Raw genomic sequence first — 25,611 nt, forward strand, 5'->3', positions numbered from 1 at the left:
TTATTTTTTATGTATTTAAATTATCTATTCTTATTTTTATACTGTATTTACTTACTTGCTATTTTGTCTTTGTACTGCTTCAACACCCAGATTTCCTCCCTGGGGATCAATGAAGCATTATCTAAACTTATATTATCTTATCTTATCTTGCATGATTGATTAAAATACTTTTAATTTTTTTGTTTTGTTTTTTAAGAACAACATAACAAAAAATAAGAAGAAACAAAAACTTTCCATGTTTTTTCAAAGTAGCCTATAGTATGCTTTTGTATTGCAGCAGTCCTCTGCACAGTAATATAACTGTACAATAATCAAGTTTGGGAGAATTAAGAGCTGGTAGTCGGTCTTATCTTGTAATATTTGGTCCCCTGTAGGATATAGAGTAAGATTAGTCAATCAGAATCATTAATCCACAGTTTTATTTTCTTTACTGTATATCTTCCAGTCTTAACTTATTGCTGATTGTTGATGTTGTCAAATTTAAACCAAATCAACAAGGCAAAAAAATGCATGCAAGAACCTTTAAACACCTAATTGTTGACAACATAGCATCATTAGCCCAATCAGTAGCAAGTAGTTTAGCATAAAAAGTATTAGTGTATTTTAAGTATCAGTATGTATGTCTGATGCATCAAAATATGTTTTGCAATCTGGGTATTTTGGTTGCATGTAACTGCCCAGAAAATATGACATTGTGATAGCAATTTACATCTAAATCTTGAGCAATTTAGAATTGTGTAATTTGCTTCACTCTGACACTTTGAATGACTCCAACCATTTTAACATTTTATGTCCAACATCCTTTTCACAATAAAATTGTAAAATTAATTTATTTTATATACAACATAAGTGTGAAAACATTCTTTATTAATTTGTCTTTAAGTCAACAAGAAATATCAGGCCAACAATCTTTCCTAAAATTGTAACTCAGAGAATACACCTGCTGATCGGTTGGAGTTACTTTTATTCTACTGCACGGGGGAGGTCTTGACACAAAAAAGTTGCCGCCTTCAGCAGTTCTTGCTCGATCAGACATGATTTAAAAGTCATCAAGGGAGCTAGGAGATGCTGATCCTGCAGCAGTTGCACATGGTGGGCCCGAACACCTTTAACACTGAGCCCTTCCTCAGGTCAGCATGAATGACATATTCAGCAGTTGAAAAAATTTTTGTCTAGCATTTTAAATGTCTGACTTTTGGTTTTAAATGGGAAATCTCCGTCATGAAAGTCCTGTGTTAGTTTCAGGGAGTGTCGATTTATTGTTGTTTTGAATTTGCAAAAAAGGCAGGGTAGTTTAAAGAGACACATTTTTAAAAGAACAGTCTAAATTTATAAGGGGCGAAGATACTCTGAATTTGAATCTGCCTGCTAAGTGATCATTTCAAAGTTCCTGCAGAGCCGAGAAGACAATGTACCATTCTTTTCACTTACTGAGTCTTACTCCTCATGATTTGAAAACTTACTTTGACATGTAAAATAATTTTTCTAAGAATAGTTAGCGATAATCTCAGTCCATGAAAGCAGATTGTATGATAATAATAATTTAAAAAAACTACAATTAGTATAAAAAAAATTATTAAAGACCTTTATTGCAAGCTCATGTTACATTTCAATAGTGGTGAACAAACAGGAAACCTTAAGAGAACAGTGAACGATAAGGATCTTTCCAGTAGGGGGCAGCAAAGACCTGCTTAAAAAAGGTGACAGTCCTAAAATGTAAACTGCATGTCTGTAAAAACTGTATGCTATTAAATCGTATACTTACATAATTCTAGATTAATAAATATGAATGAAGGGTCTTTGTCCAGAGACCACCATAAGACTTCTCTCTCAGTTACACTCATTTATATCACATGCAGCATCTCTCTGTAGTTTCAGGGCAAGTCTGTTTGTAATTTAGGAAAAGTTCAAAGCAATCCCCAAAATCCTGTTATTAGGGATGTTAACGTTCCCTTGCTGCACTCCAGTGCACACATACAAGTGTCGAGCATGTGCTGAAAGAGAAGTCATTTAAGTACAAGCCATAAGTATCTATTATAAATGTAAATCAGATGTTCTCTGAGTGTTAGCAGGACTTGAAAAAAATGTGGGCATCAGGCCCACATATGGAGCAAAGCTTTTTTTTACCAAAACAAGCCACATAAGACATCCAACATTCCCAGCATGCCCTGCTCTGTAACAGAAACACAGACCTAAGAAATCTTGCACCTTTTAACTGAAGTGTTATACATTTACTGCAGGTGTAAACCAGATGAGATAACAGAAGAGGAAAGCAAATAGTCCTCTGTGTTGCACAGTGTAGCAGTCAACATGTGGCCATATTGTCCCAGACCACTATTAAGTGTCTATGGCTTCCACATGAGTGCATAGTGAGCCAAACCACACGTCTCTCCTGGATGATGTCCACAGAGGGGAGAGGCAGGAAAAAGAATTATGGATGAAAGTCAGCATTCTTCTGGCCTTTCGTCCCTCCATGTTTGGTAAGGTGCACTTGCAGTTCAGGGGTGCTATGATTGGTAGCCATATGCTAATGCATCTAAAGAGCAGAGGGAGAAAACAGAAGTTGAGAACTTGACATTTAAACATTTTGGAAAACGTTCAAGTGTCGTGAATCTTTTGATCAAGAAACATTGCAATCTTCAAAAGAAATGGAATAGTTCAACAATAGAAAGAACCAAGTAAACAGTTTTTTCTACTTTCAGTTTTTGTGTTAAACTAGGCTAATTGCTTCCCGGCTCCTTAACGCCTTCAGAAAAAAAACTAATACTAATTTTCCTAAACTAAATATTCATATAAATATTCATAAGTAATGCAAAAATGCATATCGCATCAACACTCACCTGAATGAAACTGTGCCGTGCAACACAGTCCCTCTCCCCGCGCTGTCCTGTAAATGGGTGACACACACACTCTAGCAGATGGAGGGAGGTGCGAGAGGCGCGTTGACAGAGAGTCTGGCGGCAAATACAGGGAGGAGCGCTGGCCAGGTATTGAGTTCTGCTGTCCCTCCCAGGTGAGCCAGTAGCCCCTCAGACCGGCGTCGCTGCCCTTCCAGTCAACTTGTACCGAGTCACTCCCCACTGTGGTCAGCTGGAGGTCTGACAGGGCGGGAGTCACTGGAAATGAAGACCACAGAGATATCAGTCAGAGGACAAGCCAACTGAGGAGAGCATTTAAGTGCAAAGAGGGGTAAAAAAAAATCAAAGCTAAAGAAAACCAAAAGAAATGCTTCAAAAAAAGCTCCTCTAGCTGTTCAGGACTGCCCTTCAAGTAGTCAAACCTGAGTGAAACTACAGGTAATTATCTGAAATTTAACACCAAAAGAGGACTGGGCTGTGTAGGATTAGGATTAGTGTAGGGTAAATTGATCCTATACCACCAAGTTTGACCCCATTTTCTTCCTGTAGCTCACCTTCCTGGGTACACACTTTGACAGACATTGCCTTCTCCTTGCCCGAAGCGTGCCGGGCAGTGACGGTGACCAGATAAGTGGTATCCGGCTGCAGGTCTCTGAGGAGCGTGGAGTTTTGCGTGCGGCCCACCGTGACGGCATGCAGCTTGCCCCTGGGCAGGGCGGAGTACTCGATGTAGTAGCTTATGACCTTGTCTGGTTGAACAGGACCCCAACCCAAACGAACACTGGTTGGGCCTGAGTCAGAGATTGTCACTGTCGCTGGGCTCATCACCTCTGGTTTGTTTGGAAAAAGAAAAACTCTAAGTCACTATGAGATTATATGAGGAAATTATATTAGGTCTGCAACCAATGATCATTTTGTCACGTACAATACAGATATATATTTATGATTCATTTCCTAATTTCTAGCATTACATGTACTTTAGTCAGTGCACAGTAGGTCAGTTTCCAATAACAGGCGAATAATAAAGAAATATCTGTGTTGGTTTGAATTTAGGTTTTTCCTAGCTTACTAAAATCACTTAGCCTGGGAGCCAGGCAAATCTGCACACTCATGTTATATTTAGTCTTGCAGATACATCTGTCTCCTCCCTTACAGAGCAATTTCCATCCAATCTGAATAAGTGGTGGCCAATCACAACAGTTTATCTAATATGTAGCAGGTTTGTTACAATGACTTAAAGAGAAGCATTTCTGTAAACAACCAAGATGGCTGCCAAGACAGCTATCAAATTACCTACAACTGGTAAGGGTTGGCTACTAAATCATGTCATGCCAACCATCTTTGTAATATGCTGAGCTGGAAGTCATATAATTTAAATAATACATGGACATATTATTATTTTGCATTTGCCATCCGGCGATCTGTACCAAGTTACTGGTACAGATCGCTACCTTGTAAACTACCTTGTAAACTACCTTGTAAAATTGAATTATGTCCATAAAAAAATCCAATAGCCCAGGTAGACATCTCCATATAGTTATTTAAACAGTAAGAAATCATAAATATTCAATTTATAATGAAATGTAGCACATAAAAGCATCAAATCTGAAGAGCTGGAACCAGTGAATGTCTGCCTTTTTGCACAAAAAACAACCCAATTAAAGTATTTAGAGTAAATATCAAAGTAGGTGCACAGTTATGTGTTATTAAACAATGTGTAAATAGGATGTAACCCAACCTGGCTTTGTTGTAAAAGTGACGGAGAGCGTGTTAAACGCTTGTTCATTAGACTCCGGCGTCAGCATGGCAGTGTAGGTGGTGTCAGGCTTCAGGCCTGTTAACCTGGCAGTGCTGGAATCTGCAGACTGGGTTAGCCTCTGGTGCTGACTACCACCAGTGCTCGGACTGGTCCCACCTGTTCCACCACCTCCTGCTCCACCTGTAGGAACCTGGGCAAAGCGGATCTCGTAGTAGCCGTTCAAACCGGTCAGAACAGGTCGCCACTGGAGAGTGGCTGCATTGGTGGAGACATCGCGGACGTTGATTCGCTCCGCTCGGATAATCTCTGTTGGAGACAGGAAAAAGATGAATGAAATTACTGTCACTGGGTCTGTCAGAGTTATAATTCTGCAAAGACATGTAGAAAGGATGGTGACAGGGACAAGACAGAGTGCTAAAAATGCTTAGGCTTCAGACAGCCACCCACGTAGACAGCCAGACTTGGGTTTCTGGATGCTTTCATAACAGTCGCAATAAGACAACTTGAAATAGCCAACCCAGTGAGGCCCTGCAACATAATAACAAATGCCACAGAGGCATTGATATGTATGAACGGATCCACTAAGCAAGGACTGATGCATTGCTCCTTGTTGTACAACAGCCGTATATATACTGTGCATCATGTCTTAAAGCTGCAGTATGTACTGTATACTTGCTGAGGTGTCCCTTGTGAGTGTGATGGCAGTTACCTAATCTGGCTAGAGAAGTGGGTGACCCCCCCGGTCTATATATATAAATATATATATATATATATGTATCATGTCTGGCATAGTGCTGGGTGATGTAGAAAGGGAATTGAATCATTAATCCATTAATAGACAGTCCTATCTCATTACAGGGACTCTCACACATGCACGCATACAGTGTCAATGTCTCAGTTTCCTATTTAGTCTCTCTGTCTTCAGGAGCATGTGTGGAATTAGGGAGAAGCACAGAGACATGTAATACATCTATGTATGAGTGGAAGCCAACTAGTGTGATGGTAGCTGTTTGAATGAGGGTGTTTCTGCAACTGACACACATGGGCTAGGCAGCTTTTGGTGGTGTTGTTTCAGTGTTTGTCCAACTTGCAAAATATAAGTTGATTATACTTCTTAAATAATATGTTGGGCATGGAGACACTTGGAGTAAGCGTAATAGGACATGGCGAACATGGGGAAAGAGTGATGCAGAGTTGGCCTTCTTTTTGTTGGACAGGTAGGTGCCTCAAAACGGGTAGGACAAGCCGCAAAGGTAACCGGCGATTTCGGCGATTTCGGCCATTCCTAGGCTACGAGCTAGAATGGGACCCTGAGTGGGAGGACGATACACCGGAGAAAGTGCAGCAACCCAGGAGTTCCCAGGAGGTATTGGAATGGTAGGTTGGCAGCAGTGAATGACGGTGAATGATGATCGTTTTCCGCGAAAGCAAAGTTCTACCTAGAAACCTGCAGCTGTTCTGAACGGCCCCTTACAGATGCGACCTTTTTAAAAATGTTATTCTTTTATAAACACGGAATTATGCAGTTTTCACTTTTTCACTGTGAACAATAAACACTCACAAATGTGAAACCCATGCCAAATATCCATTGAATATCCATTCAAAAGAAATGGCCCCCTTTAAAAACCTGGAAACAAGGTTGATGGCAGCAGTAAGATTAAACCATAAGAGTTAAGCAAAGGATGTTAAACTGAAACAATGAGCCTGAAGATGATAAAATGCTCTATAGAACTGAGGACAGCTGCAGAGTAACCACCTACTAGTTTACTTGAGATTTTCTAATCAGTTCTCACACTCACCAATGATGGCGTTCCTCAGGTCCTCAGTGATGATACTCATATCATCAATGTCCACAAAGTACAGATGATCTTCCACAGGCGGAGTCACCACTTCCCTCAAGACCAGATAGTTGCCGTGCCCAGTGGAGACCACCAACACAGCCACACCCTCCTCCCGCAGCTCTGCCATTGGTCCAATCACATCACCAGGTTTTACCCCATCTGTCAACCACACCAGCACCCTCGGGAGCCCCGCCCGAGTCCCATCCGCTGCTCCGGGTCTCAGCACCCACTCCTTTGCCATCCTCAGCGCCTCCACTGTGTTGGTGTCCCCCCTGAGGGGTTTGGTGTTCTTTAAAGCCCCCTGGAGGCTGCTTTGGCTGGTGTGGGTGTCAAAGCCAAACTCAAGGCGTGGTTTGGTGCCCACCTGCAGGAGTCCCACCCTCACCTGGTCCTCTCCCAGTGAGAAAGGGAGGAGGAGCTCAGACAGGAAGGCGAGCATGCGGGAGTGCTCGTAGGATGACACGCTGCCAGAGGAATCCAGTAAGAAGAGGACGTCACCTTCGCAGCAGTTCAGCACTGTGGCGGAGAGATAAAGAACAATACAGTCATTATTAGTCAAAATTGGTTACATTTGCTTTTGATGGATACTCCTTCTATAGTTCACTCCCACAACTTTTCCTTGGGTTCTTCTTTCCAAGCTTTACTGACACAAACTAGACCCCTTACCTAGAGACAAGCTAAGCTAACGTTAGCTCCACCTTGGCTGTGGCCTACAGCCATGTCTCCCAAAGAGTGTCAGACACTGATTTTTACAAAAAAAACTACTTTATTTTGTGTTTTTACTTCATTAATTATCGTTACTTTAAATAAATCAAAAATACAGCATTCAAATTTGTAAATTAAAACAATGAATGCTGACTTTTTGCTAGCTTTGACTAACGTTAACCTCTTTGCTAGCAGCACGTTTGTCTTGTTTACCTTCGCATGTGGTATTGCATTGTGCTTGAAGCACAGCTGTATTTAAGTACTGATTGCACAATTTACAAGTAACATTGTCGTCGTCGTCTCAGGTGAAATAGTCCCACACGCTGCTTTTTTTTCTTGTTCGTTTTGCTCTCCTCTCAGGCTCAGCTCAGCTAACAACAACAAAACATGTGTTTCCCAAATATATATGTATATTTAAAAAAAGGACGAAACCTTTATTTAACCCTTTAACTGGCAGTATTAACCGGTTAAAATTCACAAGTTAAAGTGCACACCCCTTTTTTGAAGTGTTGCTGCGGACCCTGTGCGAGGCCCTTTAGAGGCGCGTGGCTTTGTGCGGTTGCACACTTCGCACAGCCCATGTGACGGTCCAGTATTGTTACTGTGTAGGCTACTTTTGTACAGAAGAAAAAACAAGTCAAATTTTTTGGGGGGCTGTTATTACTACATCATTAGAGCGGTTCATGGACTGGTTTAATGCATTTTGGACAGTATCGTGAGGCATTTCTAATTTTGTATTCATTATAGGTATCGGAAAAACTCTACACAAACATGTTCCCTCCATTCCTCTTCTTGGAATAACAAAGCCACAATACTTTATTACACATGGGGTACTGCAAACATAAAAGCAGCAAAGATTCAGAAGCAAATAAGAAACTAATTACAGCACAGATAAGAAGAAATGGAAACAAACAGAGGAACTACAAATAGATGCTGATGAAAACTTCAAAGGTTCACGATGAATAAAAGACCTTCAAGCACTGAGCCAGAGAGCTGAATTTTTCCGCCTAATTTTCCATATTTCATAACAGAAGCAAAGTTAAAAGTGAACGCCAGGAGGGAATGACAGGAGAGAGGGAGGAAAAACAGTAGCTGGCAGGCATTATGAGAAAAGGGAGAGGGAGTGGAGAGGGGAGATGGGACAAGGGGAAATAAAAGGCGTTAAAAGGAGCGTGAGGGCGGTGGCGGGGGGTTTGCTGGCAGTTCCATGCGAGAGACGAGGAGGAATGTTGGATGGCCATATACAGAGCAGAGAGAGAGAGGGGAAGAAAGAAGAAGAAGAAGCAACACAGGCGGGATCTAACAGCAGTATTTGGATGCAAATCTTCAATCATTGAAGAAACAAAACGCCTGCTGTTAAAATCTCAGAGCAAGGGGTTCAAGAGGAAAGAAAATAAACTTGTGAGAGACGGATATCATGTGAGATGAAGATAAGATTGCCTCCAGATTACTGTGACTTAATAAAGCTGCATTTAGAGGCACTGAATCTGACACACTGACACCATTGGAAACACTTGATGCCTCTTTTTTTAGTATTTGAGGTGTTGATAAGACTCTGAGGTGTTAAAAGATGTGAGGGCAGCTAGGCATGAACACACACACACACACACATCAAACATGTACACGCACACACATAGACGTGCACTCTCCATCTGCCGTAAGAATTCCTTACATGTATATTGTTATTTGAACTTTGGAGCAAGGGGGCAGCTCTGTATCACAGCCCCCCTTCTCCCACCTTTGTGCAGGTATGTCTTTATCTAAAACCCATATGTTGACGTCTGGAGATAGCCTCTTCACTGTTTACCTAGAGAGAAGGCCTGTTAAATAAAGTCTGGTGTTATCGCACACACAATAAATCTGATTTATCAGCTGGACTACTAGCACTAGAGTGATGTGATGTGGGAAAAATGAAGCGTAAAGGCCTCACGTGGCCCCAGTAAAACACTACAGGATCAGAGGAGGCCTCGCAGCCTGCAGAACACATGGGTGCATTTCACTGACACATGCAACAATAAAGCTTGAAAAATATGCGCAGGAGTGTGAGCATGTATATCAGGACTATAAAAGACGAATTTAGCTTCAGAGGATTTGGACTTTTAAGCATTTTATTTCCAGAACGACTTTGCAAGCAGAATAAGAATCATCATGCTAAAAGCCATCCAGCAGCAAAGAATATAAAAGTTTCAGTATAATTTCCCTAAAATACTCTCTTTCATCCTTAATTACATTTCAATTACTAATAATATCATAAAGCCAGATGCTTGTTGCTTGTTTTTCTGTGAAGATGTGTTATGGGAAAGGTAAGCTCTCTGTTATCCAAGGACGACATATAATATGTGCAATACGACATGTAAAACCAGCATGTGCACTTATAAAAAGCCCAATTACTGTAGGCGATGTTGGTTCAGTCTCTCAGGTCCCTATTAATGGAAACAGCAAAATTACAGCATGTCTCTCACTGCAAAGTAAACACAGTCATAAAGAGACCCGCCGGTGTCACCACCACCAAGTTTAGCCTGTCTATCACTTCATGGTCATGAGCTTTACAGTAAGGCATGAAGGCACCACTGTGATGACGGCTGAAAGCATTGGCTTTAAGTAGTTACTAATCACAACTGATGACAATTAGAGGCTTGAATTCGTAACAAAAACAGCCAATAAAGTCACTGAAGACTGTCTTAGTGTTAGTCAACCCTTTATCCTTGGAATAGAATAAGAAGAGCCCGAACGATATATCGCTTTGCCGATAATATCGGCTGTCACAGCTCGGCTGGACAAAGGAGGGGAGACCACACATGAGTTAAACTAACAATGATTACTTTACATAACCAAAAAGGAACGTAACATTAAAATTGTAATCTCAAAGATTTCAGTTGTGTTATCTTTGGCGGCACCTTTGGTGATACAAGGTAATTGTAGGAGGACACTTCCAAATTTAACCAGACATCTACAGTTGGCTCCCTTTGTAACGGTTGTAACTCTTGATTTTCCTTTTTAGACTGTTTGCCTTCATCTGAGTGTCAAATGTGTTACTTTTTCTTGGGATTTTCACTTATTTTTGAAGTTGTATCTGTAGTCATCGATCTTTTCTTTGTTTGTTCAGCCATAGTAGATTATTGCTTATTCACAACACTTGCAGAGACCAGATAAGCAGCCGCTTAGCTCCACCTACCCTCTCTGGCAGACCAACCACTGCTGGGTGATGGAAAACGTGTCACTAACTGTGATTTGATTGTGATTTTTCCCCTGAATGTCGCCACAGACACCCAGTCCATATTAATACTTTATACTGCAAATGCAAAGGCTTTCATCAGTGGGCCATAGGCTCAATCAGCATTGTGTTACCTCATTCGGCGATAGATAGTGAATTAACAGACATTTATTTAATTGAAAATCTTCAACATACACGACTGATATGCCAAGCAGCAGGGCCAGGTGAGCCAGATGTACTGCCTACCCGACTCTGCCCACTAGGCTCCTGGATGGTGAGGCCTGCTCCCAGGGGGTCATCACATCTGCCATTAAGTATCTATCACAGATACATCAATATTGGTGCAAATATCTTCCAAAATGTGCTAATTAAAAAAAAAAAAAAAAAATTCTATAAATACATAACGCAGAAAACAATGCTTGGGGTTATTTAGAAATTGTGTCATGCAGAGTCTGTCATGCTCAGACTCTCAGCACTGTCTGCAGCACAGCGTCGCAGCAAACCTAGAATTAGTAGACAATGTTTAATATGATGTTCTTCAATAAAGATATTTGTTTTAAAAAGCAGCCTTTTTAGTAGCTCTGGATGGCCATATCGATGCAAAATAAGTGCACAATCCAGCTTATTTATCCCCTATATCTGCTGCACTATCATAAGCAGCGACTATTTTCCCCTCTAAAATTGGAATCAGGGTCGGTCTCAAAATCCGATATATGTCAGGCAGCAAAACAAAGATCCCTTTCTTTTTTTGTATCTTAGCAACCTTCATATGAAATCTGGATCATACATAGAACTTATTGTATTTTCCATGGTAGTGTAGATGTGGAAAAATCTAATTAGATCTGTTATTCCTGCTCTCAGTTTTCTTTTCTTATTAGGCTTTAATGACTCACTAGAAAGAAAAATCTATTTATTTTTCTGCAGATTGCTTTCTCCTCTCCCTGGGAAACCACTGCCAAGAGTTTTCATCACCAGATAATAATGTGGGAATTCTTCCCTTTTTTGTGTGTTATATTGGGAGCACCTGAAGCTTTCCACAGGACACCTGGGTGGTCCCTGCAAGTGCCCCAGATTTGGGAACCGCTGCCCCAGGCTGGGGGATTTCATCAACTCACACATCAATACCTCGAGTCATGCCATTTCAATGAGAACACTGGAGTGTATCAACCCCACCCTGATCCACCCTGAGCACAGACAGACAGACACACAGACAGACGATGCCTCCACCTCCCGCAGCAGCATCAGATTCTAACAGTAGAGTCATTTGATTTATTAGTTTATATTAACTGGGGAAAAAGTTGTGAACTGACTGAGAAAATATTTTGTCATTCAGGGTAGTTGCTAAATTACCACAATATGATCCTTCACAATAAGATTTATAGGCCTATGATTTAACTTTTTCTGAGTTTTAAGTCATGGCTTCAAAATGTAGCAGCTCTCTGGCACGTGTCTCTCTATAATAATGTTAAAATTATTACATTTGTTTAATTGGACCAGAAGTGTCCATCTGAGGGAGCTTACCTCCTTCAGGTGCGGGGTTCTGTGCAGCCGACGGCCGCAGCAGCAGCAGACACAACAGCATCCACATCACCGACATGAGCTTCTCCATCACAATCGTTTTGAGTTATTGGTTCAATCGATGTAAATTATAGCGCAAATGTTAAAGGTTCTTGAGTCAAACATGTATCCACCTCAGCCCGGAGGAGCCCAATCCCATTTAGTAAATCATAGTGAGCAGAATATTAGCCTATTTGAGTCGCATCCAGCTCGGCTTTTTATTTAACTTCTCCTCTTTCTTGTTCGCTGAACATGATCAACCAGCCGGTAAATGGAGACGCTGGAAGTTAAACTTAAACTAAACTTCAGTCCGTGTGCGCGCAGTCTGGACGCTCCCCGTCAATGCAAATGCGCCTCGCTCGAGCTCACAGCACAAATATCAAGCACGCGAGCAAGTCAATACAAGACTTCCGGTACAAATCATCAAAGTAAAACACTCTTATTGATATTTTGTTTAAACTTTTATGACTTTAGTCAGTGGTTGAAACATTTTATAAGGCATTAAGTAGGCTCAGCAAAAACACTATAATCACATGTACAAACACTCCATCATAAGTAATCTTGTGATGTTCTGTACACTGTATTTGCACATTAACATCTCTGTGCACTGCAATGGCACATTAACACATTGGATCACTATATTTGCACATTTGTACATTAACAACTTGTGCACTGTATAATGCACATTTACAACTTTGAAGACTGTATGGCACATGAACATTTCAACCTCACCGTAAAGGATGCTTACATTTTAGAGATATGTTATGTGTATATTTTAGATTTACTTAAATATGTTTACATTTCAGATATCTATCCATCTTTCTATCTATTTATTTTAAATTGAATGCAAAATGGAATATATTTGTACATGTGTAATATTATGTTATAATGACTATTGTTGTATTAATGATAATGTGATGTTAATGCTGCAGATGATTTAATGTTGTGAAGGTGGAATGAGCTAGTTTAATCCAGCAATGCAATGCATAGTCCTCTTTATTATGTATAGTTAAAAATATGTTATTAAAATACATATTCTTCAAACTCTTTAAAGTGCTCAGTGGAGTTTTTTGTGAACGAAGTTTTCTGCATTATTTACAATGTGTCATTATCAATGTTTGATGCTAGTTGTCTTCTTATTTCCGTTTTTGCTGGTGCATTGTTGTTTGCTCATCAATAAGCAGCACGTTTAGATCAGTTCAGTGGTTTGAAACCACTCAGAGGAATGTGTACCAGGTCATTAAGGTGCATCCTTAAAATACATGCACAAAAACTAACAAATCACCTGATAAAAACAGGTCTCCATTGTGCTCCTGGTGGTAAAAAAAAAAACAATCCACAGGGTTCCTTTAATCTGCTTGAGTACCATCAGTTGTGAAATAAATGTGGTAAAGTAAAATGTGAAAATCCTTTGAAAACTGTAATAGCAGTATATAGTAGCATAAAAAAGCAGCTGTGAGTAAGTAACTCCTGCCGCTGTATCCTGTAGATTTAAACAGGCAAGTCTGGTCGTATTTAATGATAATAAAAGCCCCTGACACAGACTTAGCTGTATCATACCATAAACAATAAAACAGATGAGTTCTAAAATACAGAAGAATACAAAAACAAGAGTAAGCCCACATTGACGTTGCTGACATATATGCTTTTATTTTGAAGGCAAAGCTTGATTAACTTCCCCCTGGCTTCTTTAGTCTGCTTCTGACACCTCTGCCTGCCTTGTGCACCTCCTCCCTCCTCCCTCCAGTCTCCCCAGTAACTCAGAATAGTAAATGTGGCTGTGTTCACCATCCAGGCGTCAACAGCCTGGATCTGAGCCACAATTAGATTTAAGTCTCATGTTACCTTATTAGCAGGGATATAAATGGGGAACACACTAAAAACTCACTTTACATATGTGTCCTTAAAATGAGTATCATACATCCCTGAGAGATACTGTATTATCTAACGCTAAGTCTACACGAAATCCCTTTCACCTTTTGCCAATATAGACTCTGTACCAGTAGATTTCTATAGGAAAAAGCTTCGGTTCTTTTTTTGGAGTTTGACAGCTCCATTGAAATGTATTTTGTAGCGTTTCCAAAAAGTTTATAAGGATTCCTTTGCATTTCTAAAAGTCCATTATGACTTTTTCCACCTTTATAAGAGAACCGTTTCTGATTCTTATAAGATTTCCATAGTCCTTTTCCACATATTTATACACTTTAAAAGTCCTAGAAGACTTTTCATTATGTTTTTAATAATAATCAATAGGACTAAAAGATAGATGAAAAGCAAAAGGTGCAATGATGAGCTCTTGGAAATGTTGGATAATGACACAGCATTCCCATTTAGCAGAAAAAGAGCCTTTTTCTAATACAGAAATGAGCCTAAAACTACATTTTGTTTGATATATTATATCTTGGCTGCAAACCCCAATGCCCTCTTGATATATTTTATCCACTTTGATTCAGTCAACAAACAGTCTCAGTAATATTTACATTCGGACTTGACTTATTTTCTGAACATTTGTCATGCTGAGGACAACCAAGAATTCCAGCTATCCAGGAGATTAAGGAAACGCTGGTTCACCGAGAAGAGGCCACAAATACTCGCAGCACTCAAACCACTGGGAGTGCATCTCTGAAATTATACAGCACATGTATTCCTAGAGTGGAAAAAGGTTAAAAGACTATTTTCTGAGGTCAACCACTCAGCCCTTTCAAAATAAACTAAGATTTACAGTCAGAATGTGAACAAGCGGACTGTTTAGCAGAAGAAGAAGATTGTTTGTCTGGGGACAAACAAAGTGGAGACAAAGGGGGTAGGAGGGAATGAATGGATGTGAGCGGATGCAGGAATTCAAAGGTCTGGGTTCTTCTGTGAACCGTCGCGTCCAAATACTTTTATTGTTCCAGTGAGACATTGATAATAAACACACCCTTCCTTATGCACACACACACCTCGCAAACAAACAGTACCACTAAAGTGCACTGTAGTGATTTGTAAGCATTATGACAGCTCTGTCTGACCCATATTTCATTGCTGTCATCTGCATGGAAAACTGCAAATATTTAACAAGTACAAGCACGTGATAATTATCGGGATTGCGAGTCACCTTTTTGCTCATTTTATACAAAATGACAGTAAGAACTTTCAAAGCCATGACAACTAAAGGCTGTCTGGTTTCCTGTTTTATGATCAGTTGCTAAAATTGGACTCTAAATCTCTGGGAAGTGAAGCTCCCAGCTCCATCTTGATCCATTTACACCCTGCTGCTACTGCACAACGGACATGCAACATTAATTTCTCTGCGGTTTTTGTGTACCTCCCCTTCAGTGCTGAACAAGTCCTCACATGCACATTTTTAGCCCCCAGAGCTCACGGTCATCGACTCTGTGCTGTTGGGATATTACTACAGATGGGAGTTCTCTTCCTTTGCTTTTCTTTACAGTCAGCACGCTGTAAATCAGTTTGATACACACAGTATACCCCCACCTGGAACTCCTTGGCACTGGTGTGTGTGAAAGCAGTAAATAGCTGAACATGCATGTGCACAGTGCAGTGTATATTCTTCGCATGAGCGAGTGCATGCATGTGAACATGTTCCTGGATGTATTTCATCATGTTAAGAGTTGCAAGAATTGCGCACTGACAGATTGCATGCACCTGAGCGAAGCTTGTCAAACACAAAAAGCTGCTGCTCGAGTACTTGGCTGAAATTCACAGGCTTTTCCGACCAACGGCCTCCTTATATGTCAGATTATGCAAACCCAACAGCGATCTGTTTCTCCTCAGTTTCACATACCATCGTATTCCTGGTGGGATGACAACAACGAAACATTTAGGAGGGAAAAAGTGACAGTAAACTTGACCTTCTCTGGGCAGGGCGTCAGCAGCAGAGAGAGTGGGAGGAGAGGGAGGAAAGTCGAAAACACTGAGATGTCATCGAGGCGATGGAAGAGTTTACGACATTTCGTTCATAACAACATCAAGGGCGTGATAACATGAAATAAAGAAAAACAGCACATCACTGGGCAGAAGGTTGCAGCCTGAAATGCTCTTTGAGCAGCCTCTGTTACTGCCTTTTATACAGTTGCTTGTAACTTTGGCCCATAAAAGCAGCCCAGTTGTAATTACCCATTAAAATTTTGGCTGTAGAACATTTGGCTTCCTGCAGGAATGCCTCTGTCTGTGGTTAAACTCCACAGATCTATATTTGCCAGTGTTTTCCTTCTTTCTGCCAGGCTATGGTATTCGAGGTTAGGTTGATAGCATACCACGGTTTTTGTCCAAAATTGAGGAAGAAAAGCAGAAATGTTGCCACTCTCTAAACGCAAGAAACTGGATTGCAAAGATGTAAAAGACGAAGGAGAAGAAAACCAGGGTTCCTAAGCAGTATGGGAAAGTATGGAATTTTAGTCATTTCCAGGTCTGGATAGGTATGGAAAACAGAAAAGAGAGTATGCAAAAATATTTGTGCTTCCAGACTACTAGCCCGATTCTGTTTTATAAAATATAAAATTCAGAATTTCGAAATAAAAATTGACCAAACACGCATTGCGTTCGCATTGCATTGCATCCAAAGCAACACACTCCTGGCTTGAAAATCCCAAATATAAAGCCTGGTTGACTACATATTAGAAATTAAAATTAGAATAGAAAGCCAGATGCAAACTTTGTCAAAAATCGTTCGACATCTCCAACATGGAGGAGGTGGCGATCTTAAGCCACATGAAAGGCCTAAAGTACTCTAGTCTTGTCACAGCCTCCTCTGCACACAGACTCACAACGTATTTGGCCCAACTCAACGGGAGACCAAGACCAATCACAACAAGCAATGAATGCGGCAACACACCGAATGATAAACGGTGAGAATTTGAGCTAGTTATTCCAGCCTTCAAATGACTAGCAAACGTTAGCTAGAAGTCTAGAAAGCTTGCGAAGTGAAGCTAACGTCAGCAAATCACCAGGTACAATCTCCTGGCAATTATTTGGCAACATAATAGCATACATAAGCAGAATGTACATGTTAAGATTTTAAAACCACTTATTTACATAAACATCTAGCCATTTTTACTTTGTCAAATATGGCCTGAAAAATCTACCGAGAAGTCTGGAAAATTATGGAATTTTTTTAATGGAAAATGTGTAGGAACCCTGGAAAACTCTGATTGAGGAGAGAGTTTAGAGTGATGGAGGGATGCTGAGTCAGAGTGAATATCAGACAAAATATTCTGCAGAATTTACATTTGCAAAACAGAGGCACTTGACACTCTTGACTCCTGCTTGTAATTTGACACACACATAAATAAAAGCCATTAAACTAAAAATACAGACCAGGAAGTCGGAGGGACTTCCCATCACTGGGATGTGCAGAAAACTCAAAGCCAGCCATGTACCCACTGCCTTCCTGAGCACTGACACCTCCGGCCCTGCATGCGTCAGTGGTACTTTCCTGCCTCCTGATCAGCATCCTGTGTGTCCACAGTGGGTCTAGTCTTTTAAGCTGAAGGGATTTTCTCAGCTTTAAACTTGGACAACATTTTGTTTTGTACATTTTGTAACCTGAGGGGATATTATCTGAATAAAATGTTGTTTCTGTAAGATGCTGCTTTTTGACAAAACTGTTGATATCTCCCTGCGTTCCAAGAGCTCAAACTACATCCAGGCTAAAATGCTCAATCTTCGCCTCCTCTAAACAAATATGACAAGTTACATTAAACACATGCAGCCGTCCAGTTCAAGGCAGGACCACATTTTCACAGTGTGTATTTAAATTAGGACGTAAGCAACCGCGTCTGCTCACTGTCTTGGAGTAAAAACTGGGTGTACAGCTCGATCCATCCCGCTAGTTAGAACATCTGTTTTGCAATAATCGACAGTCAGTGAGTCTCCGCACTGGTGAGGCCAACACCCACTGCAAGTTTCCACAGTTAAATGTCACAGGCTGCCTCTGGTTCTGCCAAGTTGGGTCGGTATAGCTGGCTTGGCTCCTCTTGAGAGTTCTGCGCAGACAATGGTCGTATTGTTTTGGGGATTGGCAGCAGGACCAGATTTATAGATAGTGGGTAAATGTACTCATCTTTTTGGCTCAGTGGGAAGAAAAACCAATCAGGGCAAGTTGGAGAATATTTAAAGACGGCTGGTGCAGGTTCAAAGAATTGAGGTGAAGGTGCATGATAAATAAACAACATTTTATGGATCTTTTTACAGTGCATTGGGGTCTGACTGCAGCAGCCTGTGAGAAACTTTACCCCTAATGAGCCTGAAGTCATCTGGAAGGCTGCTCGTTTGCAAAATATCTAAATGGAGTAACTGAGAACTGAGAATTCAGACTATAGTTCAAAAATATAAAAGGGAAATTCCTTTCACAGCCGCAGCGTGCCCCCAAGTGCTCTCTTGTACTGTACGAAATAAAGGCTGTCCATCCAAAAGGACAAACTGCTCAAAAGAAACTGTAAAACTCGCCAAACCCCAGAGAAACACTAAAGTCTCACTTATTCAGAAGCCACATGAGAAAGGTCAGCGGCGGTGACTCATCCACGTCAGAGTTCTGTGGGAAGGAGGACGGCAGTGTGCTAGGCGTTTCTCACACGCACAGAAAATCACAATCCAGGACTGAGCTGGAGTTTGTTTGTGTCTGTAGTCACATCACGAGGATGTCACAATTGGTCACATTTCTACACGCCCTTAATTTTTCTTTTGAGTCTTTCTATAATCATCTCTTTCTTACAGTGATGGTAATTCTGGCTCTGTTCAGTGTGCCACATATTTGGCTCAGCTCAGCAATTCGCCTTCCAAACCGCTCTTCATTAAACACCGCTTTTGGGTTTAATAATTCAGTCAAATTTAACAATTATGTGACCTATAAATGTGTACACATATACCCATTTCATTATTAAATAATATTATACTAAGCCTTACTATTTGTAGAATACCATCATCTTTACAATGTGTTTGGTATTTCATCCTTAAAACAAAAACATTATGACATCCATCATCTATACAGCTGATCATGTTCAGGGTCGCAGGGTCATCAGGCGAGACGTGGGGTTACACCAGGTCACCAGTCAATCACAGGGCTGACACATAGAGAACCTTTCACGCTAACACTGACACCTCAAGCAGAGTCTCCAATGAACTTAATGAGCTTTGGAGCGTGGGAGGAAGCCGAAGTATCTGGAGGAAACCCACGCATGCACGGGGAGAACATGCAAACTCGTCTGAACTGGGGTTCGAACCAGGAACCTTCTAGCTGTGAGGCAACAGCGCTAACCACTGCACCACCATGCAGCACACATACTGTATGTTACAACGTGAGCCAAATGTAACATCCAGTGGTATTGATGATTAAAAAGTGAGATAAGGGGCCGCTGGTTTGGCTCAGCTGGTAGAGCAGGCGCCCCATGTACAGAGGCTACGGTCCTCTTTGCACTGATCGCGGGCTCGACTCCCGGTCTACCATTCATTTGGTGCATGTCGTCCCCCATTCTCTCCTCCCAACATTTCCTGTCTATCTTCAGCTGTCCTGTCAATTAAAGGCAAAAAAGCGGGATAAGTGTCACCATGCTTGGCTTTTAATGTTTTAACCAATGTGTGAACTTTCTGAATCCTGTTAATCAAATACATTACAGGATCATCTTTTAATAATATCTTGTATTAATTTACCAAAAAAAGAAAGAGGAGAAATCAGCTCTGAGACCTCCTCTAGTTCACTTAAAGGAGCCGGCTCTTTCGCAAACAACAAATCACTTCTCTTCCAAGTAGTGATTTTTAATACAATAGACCTATCACTTTCCTGTGTCTTTTCCCAATCACTCTTTCAGCTGGTTCTACAGTGTTTTGGCCACGGTGGATAGCAGCTGGATTTTCCATTCTCTCCTCCCTTTTGTGATTCCTCACCCCCTCTTATTACTCCTCACCCCACACAGCTGCCTTCCACCCTTAGTAACACTCCTGTATACTGTATAAACACAAGCACGCACTCAAGTCCTCACACGTACATTGACAGACGTGCACACGATCACATGCATATACAGTGTTAATGTGCACATGGGCCAATGCATATGCAGAGACAAAAGGGAGCTGAAGTCACTTTTGTGGTATGTCAGAAGGTTTTAAGAAGTAGGGATGTGTTGTAATTACAAGTGCATCTGCGGGGGAATCTGTTAGGGCAGGTTGAGTTAGGGGGAGGACCTGGCAGCCAATCAAAGCTCAAGGTTTGCACTAAAGGATCGCACAAATAAAAAAAACAAAGGATCGTACATAGTTTAAAAGCGACATGATCCCCACCTGGTCGAATCAGACTCTCAATGTTTGAACAGCGGATTTATCAGGCTGTTATTAACGGTGATGTCTGGGCTGCAAACTTTTACTCAAACACCTGACCAGGTGTGTTGAACATCCCACCGTCCTTTAATGACAGACAGATGACAACCTTGCTGTTGGGCCCATCCTGCCTGTTAACACAATCACCTGTCAGCCACATCCGCTGCCTCCCCACTTAACTTGCGGCCTTTCACTACCAGGCAAGTTCTGCACGTGCTCAAACTCTCAGCCTCTCTCTCTCTGTTATCTCTGTCTCACTTCCTGCTCTTTCTTTTTATCTCTTGCACACAAAACACTCCCTGCCAAGTGCCCCACAGGTCAAACAGTCCACTCAGTCTTGGTTTCACTCAGCTCCCCTCCTGCCGAGTGTCAAGGTGACAGAAAGAGAGAAGAAACCTGACATTGTCTGTTAGTGATACGGTACGGGGGAGACGAGGGGGTGTTGTGTTTGAACTTGTCTGGTGTGAGCTCTGCCTGTCTGTCTGTCTGCCTTTCAATGAGTAATCCATTGTAAGGCTGAGCTCACACACATACACACACACGCTGGCAGGTTGTGTGACATAGCTCAAGTACAAGATGGAAGAGGAGTTTTAGCCTGAGGGAGATCGATGGGTGACGTGTGAAACAGGAGGGCTGGTGGTTAGGTTAAAGAGGTCGTACTCGTCTTGTGGAAAAGTTACTCAGGCTTCTGTGGTCGAAAGAGTATTGATGTTTAGTGGGAGGCAGTAATTGTAGAAGATTCACACTACTTGTTTGACAATCTCTGAACTTTGTTTATTTTTGTTAGCCATGCTAGTGGCATGGCCATAGGGATGGAAATGTCAGTCTGTCTGTTGGTGCAGACTTAGAGATCTCAGCAATTGGAAGATGGATACAATGTTACAATGTTACCATTTCATTTAGCAGATGCTTTTGTCCAAAGCGACGTACATCTGAGAGTTAACACAACACGAGCAAAGATCGAGACAGGAGAGAACGAAGTCAGTAAGTGCCAACAAACAGCTTCAAGTGAGATCGGATAATTTAAATAATAATAATCATCATCAGCATAAACTATGTCCTCGATGTCATCGTCATCAATAGCATCGATATCATTAAGGTCAGAGGTGTTCATGAAAGAGCTGGGTCTTTAGCTGTTTCTGAAAGGTGAAAGGGACTCTACGGGCCGAGTTTGGTAGCTCGTTCCACCACCTGGGGACGACTGAGGAGAAGAGTCTAGTTAGCGACTTACGGCCCTGTTGTGATGGGAGTACAAGGCGCCTTTCTTGGCAGAGCGTAGTGGGCGGCAGGGAGTGTAGACCTGGATGTGGGCGTTCAGGTACGCAGGAGCCGTTTTTGTTGCTGTTTTGTAAGTGAGCAACAGGGTTTGAATTTGATGCGTGCGGCGACTGGAAGCCATTTTGGGTTGATTGAAGATCATCTGCAGAAGTTTGAATGTGCATGCAGGAAGGCCTGATGTCAATAACTTTTTTTGTTAAGTAAGTGATGTGACATCACAGGGTTACTTTTTGTGCTGTTGGACTTTTTTCCTAGCTACTGTAAGTTGGGACCTGAAAAAGAAAGCAACAATATGTCTCTTTGCAGTAAACTAAATGACTGAAATTTCTATGGCGGAGCATCTGAAAGCCATAAGTCATAAATTGGTAGCTCCACATCACCAGACAAATTTGCGAATGCAAATTAGTCGTAAAGCTCTGAGTTGAATTTTAGTTTCCAAAAGGCCTTAACAACACGCTAAGTTCAAAATGTCGCTTCAACCAATGTGACATAGTGGCAGACTGCATCAGCGGCAGCCATGTTTGTCGTTTATAAAAAGTCATTGATCAAACCCATATTAGATAAAAACAAGTGATTGGCAAGAGTAATGACTGTACATATAATATGTATAACCAAAACACACACTGAAATTACCAGAAAAAACACAGCAAGGATCCCGCACGCCGGCGTATTTAACAGCAGAACAGCTTCTTTGTGTTGGTCTAATGTTAACGTTCACAGATATTGGAAACTTCAATGACTGTAGTCATTGTTTTAGTTTCCTCTCGCCGTTCCTCCTCTACTCTGCTAATCTGGAACAGAGCTGTCAATCATCCTTTTTATACCATTAACTCGCAGTAAACTATAATGACAGAAACCATGTTTGAGAAAAATGTATCTGACATGTATTTTGATTTTATAGTTTGACTCATGTCACATCTGTTAGCATGGAGGAGGCGGGCTTTATGACCTATACTTCAGCCAGTCAGCAGGGGGCGATAGAGAGAGCTGTCATGTTGTTCATCTTTTTTATACAGTCTATGGATCAAACCCATATTAGATTAAAAAAAAACAGTGATTGGCCTGACCTGAATCTGGGCAGATAAATGTCTGAATATCAACAATACCACAATCATTTGTGACATCAGGAACAAATGCGAGTGCAGGGGTAAGTAGAAAGTATCTGACAGAGTTGCATTCTTAAAGAAAAGACAAAACAAAGTAACCAAATCAGATCACTGGAGAGCTGAGAGAGTGAGTCAGACGGCACTGGCCAGCTTTAAAGACTTGTCAGCTTACCAGGTGAGCCTGCTCACTAAGGACCTTCACTTTGCCGGTCCACTTCCTGCAAAGAAAGGAGAAAACACAAACAGAGTAGAGAGACAGTATATGAAGGAGTTTCAAGTTGCAGGTATCAGGTCAATGTTCATCTTTCACAGCTAAATGATGAGAAGCTGTCACGGGGGATGTTAAGACCCAAATGCAGCACACTTAAGAGCAGGGATCGTTGATGATAAACTTTATATGTTCAGCAGTAACAGGAAAAACAGACGGTCAGAAAACAGTTCAGGATTATCTTCTGGCTGAGAGTCCTTGGACTGGGTTGGGGGTTGGGGGCTCGGGCTGAATGAGCTGAAGCAGGAGGCAGACGAGTGCAGTGAGGTGGCAACAAACACATGCTCACACCACAGTTTATAAGGGGTAACAGTACAGTGGAGGAGCAGGCAGGAGACGTGGTCGAGGAAAGCAGTGGGTCCAGTCGGGGGTCAGGAGGAGATTCGAAGAGCCAGCAGGTAAGAGTTCACAGAACAGACGAGTGTGGCGACACAGTCAGACTCTCTGAGCCACAATAATCCACAGTAAGGGCAGGCAGGATACCTCACTCTGTGGTAGCAGAAGGCTGCAGCGATTTCTGGGGTTACAACAAGGCACAGTGATCAGAGACAGGCAGGGTGGCTTGATTTGATTACTGGTGAGGAGCAGCTGCATGCCCAGGTGAGCTGAGCGAGCTGATGAGGTGGGCGTGGCAGGCTGGCAGAGTGGAGCAGAGGAGGGGTGATTGGAAAATTACTGGGAGAGGGCAGGTGAGCATTGACCAAGAAGTGTGACAAGAAGCAGTTAAACATCTTGGAGGATGAAGTTTATTACTTTAAGTTACTGGCATTATGTGTGCAATTTTTAATTTTATTAAGAATAATACGTATTTGCATGGCAAAGGAATCATGCTTTTATAACAGTTTTGAAGATAAACATAAGCAGGGCAACATATGTTGTTTTGACCAACCAACAGTCCAAACAGTCCAGGACATTCAGTTTACTATACAACTGTAATAGACAAAATAATACATCAAAACCTAAAACATAGAGAATACAATTTTCAGCAACACATTTTTTCAATCGACCTAGGAATTAATCGACTAATTTATGCAGCTTTAAAGACCAATTTGGTGTAAAGAATTCTTTTTAGTGTTGCTGCCAATAAAATATTTGTGTTTAAAAGTGTTACGATGCATTTGAAGACATTTTCGATTGCAGAAACTGATATTTTATTCCGACCATCATCACTGTTATGCTCTGCTGCCAGCAGAAATGTAAGCACTTTTTTATTAAGGTGCACAGCTGTACAAACTGCCAGAAGTTTATGCAAGATACAGCAGTTCACTGACAGAGTTCACCTCATATTATCTTTTCTATCGCTTCTTTTCAGCACTCGAGGTTTTCAGAGTCAGACTCCAGGCTTTTATTTTTCCATGATCACAAGTCTGGGCAAGCTGAAAAGGTCAAGTCTGTGAACAAAGAATTCATATGGCTCCTATTTAACAAGTCTTTTATCTGTATATCATCTGCAGTAAGTTGTATATGTTGTACTTACAGTGTTTAATATAGAAATCATTATTTATACTATGTAAGAAACAGATTCCAAATAAAGACACACTAATGTTTATCCTTTGTAATCATACAGTGGCTTTACGATGTATGAAGTCGTGTCTATGACACACCAGAGACTCTTCAGGAGGCTGTATAAACAGGATGCCTTTAAGAGAGAGACAAATACAGCACACGCAGGTTAGGGGATTCCTCTGTGACAAAGCCAGGATATTCTTTTGACAAAGTACCCACTAACAGTGCAAACAGTCCCTGCATGCAAAAGGCTGGAGGAAGTTTAATCCACCCTTGGACACTTTTCCTGTGTTGCCTTGATCTCTTGTAGAGTCTGGAAAACATGAGGGGAGATGAGAGTAGTGCCAAGTGTATACAATAAAGTGGAGCTGATGAAGCAGATGGGAAGGGAGTGGGCGAGCAGCAGCCAAACAGGCTGAAAATACCCAACAGGAAGTCAGAGATCAACAAAGCCGGGATTACAGAGTGTATGAAAAGGTGGTGTGTCATGGTTAAGAAAATAAAGGCAAGGAAGACAGTGATAGAAAGGATTGCTACATACAGATGAGAAATTGATTTTTCTTTTACTTACTTACATTTTTATATCTTTATTTTACTTTTCACTACTATATTAAACCAAGGATGTTTTGCTATACTGTACTATGCTACAGTGGTTCCCAAACCTTTTTTCCTTGGAGCCCCTCTGCTTGTATCTAAAAGGCTGAGTGGCCCTACCCTGCACACATACATCAAACCACTGGGAACCACTGCTATACTACACTATACTAGACATACTATAATTCAGAATCAGAATCAGAATCAGGGTTTATTGCCAAGTAGGTTTACCATAATTTACCATTATGCATATTGAACTATACAGTACAACATAACATATATAATATCCATCCGTTATCTATACCGCTTATCCGGTTGTGGGGCGCTGGAGCCAATCCCTGCTGTCATTGGGCGAGAGGCGGGGTACACCCTGGACAGGTCGCCAGTAAATCACAGGGCTGACACATAGAGACAGACAATCTTTCACGCTCACTCTCACACTCACACCTACGGGCATTTTCAGAGTCACCAATTGACCTAACGAGTACCCCGAGGGAACCCATGCATGCACAGGAAGAACATGCAAACTCCACACAGAAGGGCCCATTATGTCCGGACCGGGATTCAAACCACAAACCATATAGCTATGAGGCTACAGTGTTAACCACTGCACCA

General features: G+C 41.4%; 1 protein-coding gene across 1 annotated transcript; it reads right to left on the bottom strand.

Annotated features, from left to right (window-relative positions):
* Positions 1 to 1,572: 1,572 nt before the first annotated feature.
* On the bottom strand, positions 1,573 to 12,262 carry vwa1 (von Willebrand factor A domain containing 1). The gene is made up of 6 exons (XM_069660171.1): positions 11,899 to 12,262; positions 6,417 to 6,974; positions 4,597 to 4,923; positions 3,413 to 3,688; positions 2,841 to 3,116; positions 1,573 to 2,536 (listed from the first exon to the last, which is right to left on the bottom strand). The coding sequence occupies exons 1-6, from the start codon at positions 11,984 to 11,986 to the stop codon at positions 2,508 to 2,510; spliced, it is 1,554 nt and encodes a 517-aa protein (XP_069516272.1). The 5' UTR covers positions 11,987 to 12,262; the 3' UTR covers positions 1,573 to 2,507.
* Positions 12,263 to 25,611: the final 13,349 nt, after the last annotated feature.

Source organism: Semicossyphus pulcher, unplaced genomic scaffold, assembly GCF_022749685.1.
Source record: "Semicossyphus pulcher isolate SPU_LCO1_2020_fin unplaced genomic scaffold, fSemPul1.0.p SCAF_13, whole genome shotgun sequence".
Lineage (NCBI taxonomy): Eukaryota > Metazoa > Chordata > Actinopteri > Labriformes > Labridae > Semicossyphus > Semicossyphus pulcher.